This window comes from Labrus bergylta, chromosome 10 (genome assembly GCF_963930695.1).
Source record: "Labrus bergylta chromosome 10, fLabBer1.1, whole genome shotgun sequence".
NCBI classification, from domain to species: Eukaryota; Metazoa; Chordata; class Actinopteri; order Labriformes; family Labridae; genus Labrus; species Labrus bergylta.
This window is the reverse complement of record NC_089204.1, coordinates 4,049,267-4,062,031: the sequence shown is the minus strand read 5'-3', so window position 1 is coordinate 4,062,031 and position 12,765 is coordinate 4,049,267. Positions and strand designations below refer to the sequence as shown.

The 12,765-nt window shown below is 42.6% G+C and overlaps 1 protein-coding gene across 8 annotated transcripts in view; it reads left to right on the top strand.

Annotated features, from left to right (window-relative positions):
* The window catches only part of LOC109997504 (stromal membrane-associated protein 1), a 101,012-nt gene that overhangs the window by 82,270 nt on the left and 5,977 nt on the right, over positions 1-12,765 (top strand). For 7 of the 8 annotated variants that reach the window (XM_065959202.1, XM_065959200.1, XM_065959205.1 and 4 more), the window contains 2 exons: positions 8,766-8,958; positions 12,259-12,491. In XM_065959202.1, the coding sequence (XP_065815274.1) occupies positions 8,766-8,958; positions 12,259-12,491 (426 nt within the window). The remainder of the gene's footprint in view (positions 1-8,765; positions 8,959-12,258; positions 12,492-12,765) is intronic. The other variant, XM_065959201.1, reaches the window with a different exon arrangement.

Here is a 12,765-nt window from a genome sequence, read left to right as displayed (position 1 = left end):
ATATTCCTTTTTAACACTTGGTTCCTTCTGTTTGAAGGCTGTGTTGCTTTCTAATGGGTCTGTCCTCATGGTACCCTTATGCATCTGCTCTTCTCCTTGCAAAAATGAGGTTAGATCTCTTTCCAGGGGCCTTTAAGCATCTGTTTTATTCCTGTGTGACACACGGTTGATGTTAAACAGTCTTTTTCATTATGTTCAGGCAGATAAACGTGGACACTGGATTGAAACCCTGGTCGCCAGGCGTTAAATCCTACATTGTGTGACCCTGCCCTTGATAACCCCCCTGAAAGCAAACATTTCTAGAAAAAATTCAAGTAGGCTGTCCCTGATATCTTCCTGACTTGCTTCTTCACACCCATGCATCTCACAGTGGGAGGAAGAAGGGGTAGGCCATGAGGAGACATGAGGAAAAAAAGAATCACAGACGTGGGAGCTGTCAGAGCTGGCAGGTGGTGTTTGAGGCTATGACAACAATTTGTGTCTTTATATTCGAGTATATCAGTACTATGTGTAGCTTGGCATACTGGTGTTATAAAAAATAGCAGAAAAGAATATACTGTTGAATACATAATGAAGACGTTTCATCAAGTACAGATGAAACTTAGAGATCCCATTCAGTCTTTGGTCACGCGCTGATTGCAGGATATCGCAGTGATATTCCTGAATATTTCCTGCTGCGTCTGACATGCAGCAATTTCCAAGTAAAATCAACGTGCAAAATTTGTCTGATTGTGTTCACACATGCAACTCACCCCGACAATTTCAGAAGTTTTTGTGCATTTTTGACGGCAACCTAATATTACCCAGATGGGTTTACATGGCAGTGGATTGAAGCCTGGAGCTTCTCATGTACCATTTAAAGGCTCCTTGTTTGTCTCTATGAGAAGCCAAGTAATCCTCACAAAGATTATGTATCTGGCAATTTAGGAGTAAGACCTGCTGAACTTTCATAAGCTCAATGATTGCATCTTCTTTTCGCATTATTACCCCACAAAATATACTAACAGCTTCACTGCTACCAAGAGAAAACTCTGTGAACTTGTAGTTCCATTTTCAGATAACTTTCCTCACCTATACGTGAAAGTCGTCCACTTTCTGTTTTGATAGTCAAAACACATCTACCTAACCTTACACACACACACACACACACACACACACACACACACACACACATACAAAGGGCTGAATTAGGGATTCAGCTGGCGGATATTGCTTTACAGCTGTGATTAGCTGGGTGCGGGAAGAAAGAGGAAGCTGGCAGCCTGCTGATTCGTGCAGCTATTAACCAGCATCAGGGAGAGCTCTCCTATCTGCAAATACGTCAATTATAAAAATACGATTACTGCCTTGTAGGAGGGGGAGGATTTGTGTTATCCCCAGCTTTTCCTCGTTTCTCTCCCTCCCTTTCACACAGACTTTCTCTCCCTCGTCTTGTCCTCTTGCTTTTCTTTCACTTCCCACCCTGCAGAAAATGTTCTTATTAAACAGGTTTTACCAAGAAAATGAACCTGGAGTGATCAGATAGGATGGAGGGGATGAAGAAGGGAGATGGAGTGAAATATGAGAGGAAGAACAAGTTAGCTGAAAACATATTTTAGGGAATGGATGGAACAAGGGAACGTTCAAATGATTTTTGGAAAACTGAGGGACACCGAGGAGTTGGAGACCTAAGCAATGGTGCAGACACATCAGAATCACCGTTGTCAAGCTCCACCACCAATCCTTTTTATATGCTTTTTTATCCTCAAGCTGCTGGATTCACAAAGATCACTGGTTTGTGAGTAGAGGACCGGATTAACTTAGTTTAGTTATCATTTGATCAATTCTGCCCATGCAGCATGCAGTAATCGTGTGCAAGGTGTATCTCCATCCTTATTGGATGTGTGTTTAAATGAGGATTGTGCACACTATAGAGGGAGGAAAGTTAACTGGGGTAAAGTATATTTCCTACGCTGGATTTACTCAGGTCACATCATTAGAAAATGTCAGTTTTTGTCAGAAATCCCCACACAGACACATTCCCCACACCCTACCCCCAAATAAGGGAGGTATTAGAACATGCAGTGAATATTAGCTGAAATAATGAAGCAGTCAAGCTAAAACTAATGAACAGGTGATCTGATTACTGTTACACATTGCAGATTGAGTGCAGGTCAATCAGAGGTGTTGTGAAACTTAACCTGTGAAATCACTTCAGCCTGCAACGCATCTTTTCTCTGATATGTAGAGAAACTTAAGTGGGTGTTTTGCTGCATTTACCACAGCATCAACACCAAATCAACACCTTCTCCACCTCCGTCTGCTCCTCTCTGCTCCTCTCTGCTTCTCTCTCTCTCTGTTGGCTCTTTGCAGTGTCGTCTGTACCTTGTGTATACTTTCTAAATCTTTGTCTTCTGCTTTGCTTTTCCTTTGCCAGGGACATGTCAAATTCCTCTATTATTCACATTTAAATATGTGCTTAAGACTATTTCACTGTAGTTTTATGAGCAACAGCTGAAGGTTTTTTTTAGCGCTTCAGCAGATGAAAAACATTCTCAAATCAAGAGCATTGCACATTCACGTAGAAAACCCACAGGTGAAGTGTTCTCCTTCTCCTTCACCCACATGGCAGTCTGAGGATAAGTCAAGGAGCTGACTCGCAGAGGCTGCAGTACTTGCAGATGTTCTCCGTATCACTGGACTTCATCTGGTGCAGCTCGTTTTTGTGTCCTTGAAGAACAAAAAGAAGTTTGGTGAAAAATGGTATCCCAAAATACGAGTGCAGAGAATGTTGTGAATGAAGGCACATGAAAGGGCGTTTTGGCCACAGTGCAGGTAAAGCTCATTCAGAAGAACAGGTGCACGATTACAGAGACAGAGCCATCAACGCACCATAGCTACGGCCTTGAGTCCCACCTGCAGCCCCACTGTCTCCTTTCTCTTTTTTAAGATCTGAAAATAAGAGCTTTGGCTGTTACGGCACAGCCTGCTTGCATGCAATGCATCTTGGTACATGTAGGCACTGCTGGCATGCCTTGGCGGGTAGGAAAACTTGGCTTTCTTTGTAAGTATTTACTACATCAATTAACTTCATTTACTATCAACAATGATTGATAATCCTAATCATAGTAGTTAAAGTTCCCTTTAATTGAAAGCACAAACCTTTGTTCAAGCGTTTGCATTTAGCCAATGACGAGGAGAGAGAAGGGGGAAATGGATTAGATTGAGTTGAAGAGGGATGAAAGAAGAGGACAGAGGGGGCAGGACAAGGGGAAGGAAGTGTTTTAGGCTGAGGAATGAATCTGGGGTGAGAAAAATAGTAGCTGGATCAGAAGAGAGATGAGGTAATGATCTGATCAGAGTCTGATCCTTCCTCCCATTTGTTTTTCTTCTTTTCTTTCCTCCATCCTGTTCCTTACTCTGCGTCTCTCTCCTGAATTTAGATTTCCGAAGCGAGCTCTGCTTTTGTTTTCCGTAAATGAGCACAAATCCTTCAGCACACATACACACACACAAACACAGAGCCCAGGGTGGTTTTAAAGCCACAGATGGTCTATCAGGGGGGGAGTGTATGAGCAGTTCAAGCAGTGATGGAAAACTGTAGGGAGAGATAGTCTAGTGTGTGTGTGTGTGTGTGTGTGTGTGTGTGTGTGTGTGTGTGTGTGAGTGTTTGGCTGTAGACGTCTATGAATAGCGACAGTGAGGAAAAGGCTGTCCGAGTGGCAATTCAGATCTCTAGCTTCTCCCATCAACACCAACATTGGCTGTGAAGAAAAATGGAGCCTTGTTGAAGAGGCTTTCTATTACACAATGTGCTGCTAGGAGCCCAGCAACACACCACACACTATGCGGACAAAGTGTGTGTGTGTGTGTGTGTCTCTGTGTGTGTGTGTGTGTGTGTGTGTGTGTGTGTGTGTGTGTGTGTGTGTGTGTGTGTGTGTGTGTGTGTGTGTGTGTGTGTGTGTGTGTGTGTGTGTGTGTGTGTGTGTGTGTGTGTGTGTGTGTGTGTGTGTGTGTGTGTGTGTGTGTGTGAGACTGAGAGAGACAAAGTAGAGCATAGATGCACATGTGACATGCTTGGCTTGGGTTTTCTTTTTTCACTCTTGGACAGATCTATGGCTGCATTTGACTTTATTCGCCACCTGTTTGGCTTTTAGCAGGATGTCTGCTATTTGCTATTCTTCCAGTGACAGTGGAGCTAACACTCCTCGAGTGTCTGGCAGTCACAGATGGCAAGAGATCTGAAAGGCCAGTGGTAAACATTTAGTGTTAAACTTCTTTGGACTTAAAGAGGCTTCAATTTCAAGAAGTATGAGCACACCGGTTTGAGGTCTCATTTGCTTCACAGCATAATGAGAACACACACACTCACAGTTTTATATGGATACTAGTTGAAAAACAGCCAGCTTCTGACTCTGATTACATTTTTATTTAGCACATGTTGTGCTGAGATAGTAGCGTAGGTCAAAGGTCGCACTGTAATTTGTGCAATTTGATGTGTTGTTTAGCAACACACTGAAATAAGATCCTGTCTTGGGAGGCTATCAGAGAATGAAAACAACTTGTTCTGGACAAATGCCTGCTAGATGAATGATATTCTGAATCAACAGTGTACTGGTTGTCTCTGGGAAGTTTCAGTCGCAGTTGGCTGTTCCCTCACACTGTTTCTACTGACCCATTGAAAAGGAATCAATATTTTATTGAAATAGCACATGCATTTATATTTATATATATATATATATATATACAGTATATATACAGTATATATGAGTTAGACTCCAAAACAGCTCCCAAAGGAAAGCTTGTGTATCTGTGCTAAAAAAAAAAAGATGTCATATATTAAGGTTAGATATCATATCAGGGTTAGAACCCTTAAAGAATCGATCCATCCATTATCTATATTGCTCCAGAAAGGTTGCAGGGAGCTGGAGCCAATCCCATCTGTCATTGGGCGAGAGGTGGGGTACACCCTGGACTGGTGACCAGTCAATCATCGAGCTGACCTATAGAGACAGGCAATCAGCCACACTCACACCTATACGGGGAATTTAGAGTCACCAATTGACCTAACGAGCATGTCTTTGGGCTGTTGGAGCAAGCGGGAGTACCCAGAGAACCCAATCATGCACGGGGAGAACATGCAAACTCCACTCAGAGAGGCTCTGTGTGGCGGGGATTCAAATCAGGGACCTTCTCGCTGTGAAGCAACAGGGCTCACCACTGCACCACCGTGCAGCCTATGACAGTGAGATGCAAAAGAAAATAGCTATAAGTCACTTCATCTGTGAGTTTGATGTAAATCCTCTGTGGGATTTTCCCCCATCAGCTCGCACTAAAAAGTGCACACGTCTACAAATGTGAAGTGGAAAGTTTTTGGCCATATCTCAGTTCAAAGTTAATTAAACTCAGCCCACCTCCAAGCTCTTTTCTTTGGATAAAACCCCACATGTTGCTCCCTTCTTTAATCATTTTCGGTTGATGTTCTTATCACAGAAGTTCAGAGCTGGTTCACTCTTTCTGAGTCAGGCTGTCCGTTCTGCAAATATGTCCTGAAGACGAGGCTGAATGTCTGGTGATTACTGCCGTGTTGGGGGGATTTGAAGTCTGTTAAATGTGTTTTTCAACTTTGCGAACAAGCTTTTCGGCAAATAGGCTTATCTTCCTGATTGACTCTTGTTATGTAGCACTTTGACATCATATGGATCAGGTGAGGACACTTTGCTGCCTCTTCTCATACTTCTGTTCCTCCACCCCACCCTATTCAGGAGCAGGTATCATGCTAATGTGCTGCCGCTATTAATAGAATCCTGCCTCCGTCAACACCTGATTCACCTTAACTGGCTTCACTTGAGAGAAAAATGGACCCTGAGAGTGTGTGTGTGTGTGTGTGTGTGTGTGTGTGTGTGTGTGTGTGTTGGCATGATAAGCTATCCATCTTTTCTCTTCCTCCCTCCGCCTCCTTTCCTCTCAACTTGCCCTCCCTTTTCCTTTCTTTTTCTTCCCTCTCTCCTCTCTCTGCATTTTTCTGTTTCCCCCTTCAGTCACTCTTCTCTTATTTGTCTCTCCAGGCACCTCCCTCATTTCTCTATCCCTCTTTCTCTCTCTTATAGTAACCTATCCTTGACTTCCTCCTCTTCCACCCGTCCTCTATCTTCTTTTTTTCTCTCTGCCATCCATCCTTCCCTCCTGCAGTTAAAGGAAGTCAGCAGGGAGACACAGAGGGGAGAAGCACTGCCTGCTAAGCATTTGAGCACAACAGACACACCAACATTTTGTGTGTGTGGGTGTGTAAAGGTGTGAATGTGTGCGTGTGTGTGTGTGTGTTTTCGCATTTGAGTTTAAAGTTTGTGTGCAACAAACTAGAAGGTTTAATGTGTGTGTGACAGGCTGTGGTGTACTAGTGACATTGAAATCAGAATGTGTGTTTGTGTGTGTGTGTGTGTGTGTGTGTGTGTGTGTGTGTGTGTGTGTGTGTGTGTGTGTGTGTGTGTGTGTGTGTGTGTGTGTGTGTGTGTGTGTGTGTGTGTGTGTGTGTGTGTGTGTGTGCGCGAGCGTTTTTATCATGCTGTCTCTTCTTATCTTATTCATGAACTCTAGCTGACTATCGCCTACCCATCTCTTCCTCTCTCCATTCTCTCCCCTCACACTTACACACACACACACACACACACATACAAACACACACCTGTACAAAGCTCTTAAGCAGGTGTTACTTTTTTGGCAGCTTCATCCATTAGAAATAATGGGTGTGTGCCCGAAAGGTTTTTAAAAACATGGATTGGTGAACGTGGGCAGACAGCTGTGTGTGTGTGTGTGTGTGTGTGTGTGTGTGTGTGTGTGTGTGTGTGTGTGTGTGTGTGTGTGTGTGTGTGTGTGTGTGTGTGTGTGTGTGTGTGTGTGTGTGTGTGTGTGTGTGTGTGTGTGTGTGTGTGTGTGTGTGTGTGTGTGTGTGTGTGTGTGTCCCTGTTCTTGTCTGAAACGGTTCATGTCTACCTCTCTCTGCATCGGCCTAATTAATGTCATCTGTCTCACTTACACTGACTATGTTTTCCCCTGTTGTCTACTTTTGTCTCTTCCTTTTATTCAGCTCCTGCTCTCCTCTTTTCTTTTATCTGCCCCTTAACTCTGTTTTTCTGCCTTCCCTTACACGAGTATGAACTTAATGTAGATACACTGCATGAATAATGGACGTCACCGTTGCGATGTCCCCCATTGTTTCCTGTCAGTAAATATGAAGAAGGGGAGAGTGTTGCTGGAGGGGAGTGAGAGGTTGGCAAACATCAAGTTATCAAAGATAGATAGTCAACACCTATTGCTGATTCATTAGCTGGGGAATGAGCTAGTTTACCCACAGGTTGAGCTTCTTTATTAGGCAGCGGCTGGCCAGAGCTGTTTACTTAAAGTCCCCCAAAAAACGAGACTTTGAGAGTATCCTCTTGTGACATATTTTTTAGTAAATAAATGTATGATATAATCAATCACAAGATACAGCAGAGTGCTGAGTACCACTGAGTGAGTCACCCGACATTAAAAAATGTTTTACAGGAAGAGAAAATATGGTTATTATGATGCTTCAGTGCTTTATCAAAATAGTATTTGCAGATGAATGAACATTTAACACAGGAACGCTGGATTAAAACCCGGAAAATGTATTTTTTATTTAATTTACTACTAACCAAATACTTTAAAAAAACTTAATAACCTACATGGCCTACACGTTAACTTCAGTGAATGAAGTGGCTCTGCCGGATCCACACATCCCACTCTGACATCGCTCCACTAATGCATGTCCACAGGTCCGGTTTGTTCATGTGTGTATTTCAGGACTACGTGTGTGAGGAGCATGTCTCTAAATAACTGAGTGTAAAACCAGAATTTCCCTCAAAGATTAAAAAAATATGTCAAATTGAAAAAAAAAACCTCAAGGTTACCACACCCCATAAATGTTAATTTAATGAATTACACAAAGTTACACCAAACCAAACCATCATCCTGTCATAAATAGAAAAATCAGCTATAGAGAGTGAAACAGTTTTTTGTACCAGTCTGTGAACGTGTTTATTTCTGCTGTCAAATTGAGCATTTTGTTAGGGGAATTACTTGATTTTTTTTGGGGGCTTTTGGAGGCAGCCTCAGCTGGACACTTGAGGAACTGCAGTTTGTTTCACTCCTGGATTGGCATCATTTTTCAACACTGGAGGTTGTTATACTGTAACTTTTAAAAAAGCAAAACGTGAAAAAAATTAAAATATTTCAAACAAATTGTGAAACCTTTGGGGGAAAATGTTGCACTTCTTATTTTTCGAAACCCTGCTGCCTTTTAACAGTCAAAAGTTTCCCTCACTGCAAATATTTTCTGTGGTAACAAATGTAAACAAAAACACGACTGGTAGGCATGTTTTAAATTCCCTCATCTGACACAGACCAGGTGGCAATAGATTGAGACTTAAAACAAATACAAATCTATATTGAAATAATTCATCTAATTTCTTATGGTTTTGTTTGCTTTTGTAGGTTCAACCTGTTTTATTGGTTTGGAAGCAGGTGATATCCAACTACCACATAATAAATATACTTGCATTAAGCACAGATTGTTTTGGTATCAGTAAAAGAAGACGTATCCAGCCCTATAGTACTGTTATATCTAACTGTGCTCTGTGTTTTCTATGCATGTATAAAGTGAAAGGAGAAAGTACAGTTCACGCCATCAGTAAAAAAAAATAAAAAAGTTTGGCTGAAAGCATCATGACGTTTTCTCTACCTCTACCTTCTCTCGCCCGTCACAGTGTGGTTCCAGTACAGCACCTCCACAGGCGGACCCCTCCACCTCCTCCTCCTCCTCCTCCTCTACCTCCACTGCTACAACCACAAAGGCGGAGCAGAAGAAGCTTTTATCTAAAGACTCCATCCTGTCTCTGTACGCCAGCAGCTCAGTGGGCAGTCAGCCGCAGAGCCAGCAACAGCCTGCTCCTGGACAAGGTATCACACACACACACACACACACACACACACACACACACACACACACTAATGTTACCCCTTTGTCCCCCATATTGAGTCAGTTACGCTTGGTTGTCTCGTCCAGCAGCAGTTTGCAGGTAACATCTTACCTATTTAACCGTTTGCCTGATGGCTCATCAGTGATCCTTGAAGTTCCTGAAGGGCAAACTAAAAGTACAGTTATTATGAGCTGTGAGAAGGGTTGTAATGTTTGTCCCCTATTATCGACCCATTTCAAAGTATTTCATCTCAAATCTCACTCATAATCTAGCTGAACCCCCCCTGTGCATTTGAACGTACCTCCGCTGCTTTCTCTCTGTTTTTCTCGTCGGAGCTTTTGGTCAAAAATATGAAAATTTTAAATACTATTGATCATTAAAATAAAGGAGATTCAATCATTGCAAAGCGTCGCATCAAAAAGTATGAGGTTATTAAAAAATGTTTGATGACCTTAGTTACTGAGGGATCGGCTGATTCGTTTGTATAATGTTAATTATTGTCGATTGGGTACATTTTCTTCAAATGTAACGATCCTGGACATTGCACTGTATTTAAAACACAGATGGATAAACAAAGTTTATTTCATTGAAGAATTATATTGTCATATTCCTGCAATCATGCTCAATGTCCAGTCATGACCCCTTAGTTTAACCTTTTGAGCCCTTTGCAGGTCCTGGTTTTTGGGATTCATCCAATTTTTTTTTGTATTTTGATGTAGAAATAGACCTTGTGTATTGTTCCAGGTAAATGAATGTTAGTTTTTTAGATGTCGGTCCACAGCAGCACAAGTTATCTTAACCTGTGGTGAGGCACTTTAAATCACAACAGGCAAAGTTGTATCGTACCGTGCTTAAGCACGATTGCCCCCCCTCCCCATTACCCCGCTGGCCTGCACTCACACTGCTCCAGGACTAACCAGGCCTGAGCACGGTTACCTCTTGTACATAACCTCATAATACAACACATGCATGGCTTTATGTGATCATGAAGCATGCTGAGTTTACAAGACAGGCTGACTTGAAAAAAATATATACAAATAAAATAAATGGTAATGGTAAATGGACTTGAGCTTATATAGCGCTTTTCTAGTCTTCCAACCACTCAAAGTGCTTTTACACAGCAGGTCACACCCACCCATTCACACACTGATGGTAGAGGTTGTTATGTAATATCATCCATCAGAAGTAACTAATCCAATTCAAACGACTCTACCAACTGAGCCACAGCCACAGCTGAGTCTGCACCCGCACATCGGAGAACAACACATGACCGCTACTTTACTGACTTTGTGGCTTTATTATGAGTCATTTTAGTCAGATACAGACAGAACACTCCAGGTTTTCTCCATAATGAAGGCTGTCAACATTGTGTACCTGTGCTCGTGCTCCTGCATGAACTGTACCCTGCCGATGCACATCTCTTCTGAGCGTGCAAGGGCCAAGGAAGTGGACCGTGCCTGAGCACTGATCAGAGAACTCACACTGATCAAGCAAACTGGACTTTTGGGGTGAAGCGTGCTTAGGCACAGTAAGGATGGCCAGTGTGAGTGCACCCTGAATGTGCTGTATTTCTAGAATGAAATGAAACAGTACATACATGTCGAGTCTTCTAAGCAGGGAAACATACAGTAACATAAGCACACTCAGATGCATGTTAGTACACAAACACACACACACACACACACACACACACACACACACACACCCCCACACACTTTCACACATACATCAGAGAGTGGATGCATCATACAAATGGAGGAGATAGGAGGCAGATGAAAGGTCAGCGTGCTGAAAAGCAGGCAGGTCCACTCCACGCTGCGGTGACTGGAGTCCCACTGCCGCAGTAAAAATAGAGAAGTGTCTGCACATTCACACTCACCTCACACGCTTACAGTAAGTGCAAACACTGTTTATTTGTGTGTGTTTGCATGTAGGCGGCCATTCTCACACACATATACATCAACCTGAGCATGTTTGGAGTGTGTGGGAAAGTATTAGTGTGTTTTCTGAATGGAGGAGGATAATGAGCTGAAGATTTGTGCAGCAGGCACATGTGCATATTGATTATCCTGCTGCATGATTACGCTGATATATACAGGATCAGCAGTGGAAATCCGGATGAAGGGCTTTACTTCTGCTGCCTTTTTGTCCTCTCTGAATCCAAATAAATGCTGATGGAGATCAAAGCCAGGAGGAACCGAGCCAGGCTAATGCCCCAAATCACTCACTTCCTGTGTGTGAGAGGGAGTGAGTGTGTTTGTGTGTGTGTACAGGGTGCCTCTCCATTTGGTAACAGGAATGAGATGGGTCTACATGCAGATCATAATATAAGAATAAACTCAAGTTTCATCCTCTTTGATTCCAAATTGAACCTTTACCTGTAGAGGGGTTGAAAGCTTTGAAACAGCAGGAATAGAGCTAAAACAAAACGTTACATTTCAATATAAATATGAAGTCTAACTTTTAGACATGCAGCACATCACAGCCCACAGAGGATCATTTGTCCATTTGTAGAAGTGATCTTCTTGCGGCCCCTTGAGGTCTTCCCACCCAGAAAAAAAAAACATCTCATGTTTTATTTAGCTGCTTATCATATTCCCACAGCGGTCTCCCACAGTGCTGATTCAACTGTTAGTTGATTCCTTTTTGATGGAAATATGAAATTCTTCAGCTTCAGTTTTATTTATAGAGGGGGTAATGAAAAGTGTTCCTGCTACTTATCTATTGTTTTGTGTTTTCATTTATAACATGAGTACTTCTGTTATTTGTTGACTGACTTCAGAGCTACAGGACATTTCTGTCCCGGTGTGTTTTTATTTCCTGTTTTAATTGCATTTGAAGAACACTCTGAAATGTTCTGTGTGCATTGAGGAGCATGGGAAAGTAAACCTGGAGACTTGATTTGTTAACATCCTGTGATCCCCCAAATTGACCTCCAACATGATTGAGAGACCCTACAGTGGGAAGTACACCTTAAGCACACTGTGTAAATAAGTTTATCAGCTGTTGAAGAAATGCAGATGTGTAGTTGCCAACGGGGTAGTTCTCTGATGAGGATTTTAACACACGCATCAAAACAATTTTGTAGGTTTTTCATGCCCTAAATGTCTTTTTTTCTTTTCTGTGGGTGAGTTTTTTTTAAGGGTTCCTTTAAGTCTCTGAAAACCTGGACAAGTCACCCCCTTGAGAAGTGATCATGACGTTCTGTACAGCCTCAGTTATAAAAACTGTGTGCGTGTGCGTCTGCGTGTGTGTGTGTGTGTGTGTGTTTCCTCTCCAGCAGGGATGTACATGGGCCAGCCTCAGATGCCATTCACTCCGCAGGGTTTCGCTCAAGGGATGGCCGGGGCCGTCCCACCCACCACCATGATGGGTGGAGGAGGCATGATGCCCAACGGAGGCTACATGAACATGCAGCAGCAGCAGCAGCAGGGTGCCATGCCAGCTAACCAAGGACAGAATATGTACGGTGTGCAGCAAGGGCAGCAGCAAGGACAGTGGAACATGAGCCAGGTGATACTCAAATATAAAAAGGTCTTCTACATCCCAGGGGGGTGCTGCTTCATTCATTTCATGGTGTAAATGAATTAATTTAACATTCAGCTGATTTTTTTTTTTCTGATCCTGCTTCTCAGTAAATTAACCTTTTTAAACACGTTGACTGTATTTCTGGGAACATCTATAAAAAAGGTCATAAATGTGGGATGATTTTTCTCCATAGCGGATGTGAGAGAGCTCTATTATGGTGGTGCTGAAAGACTCACACAATGTTCTGCTCCCTGATTTA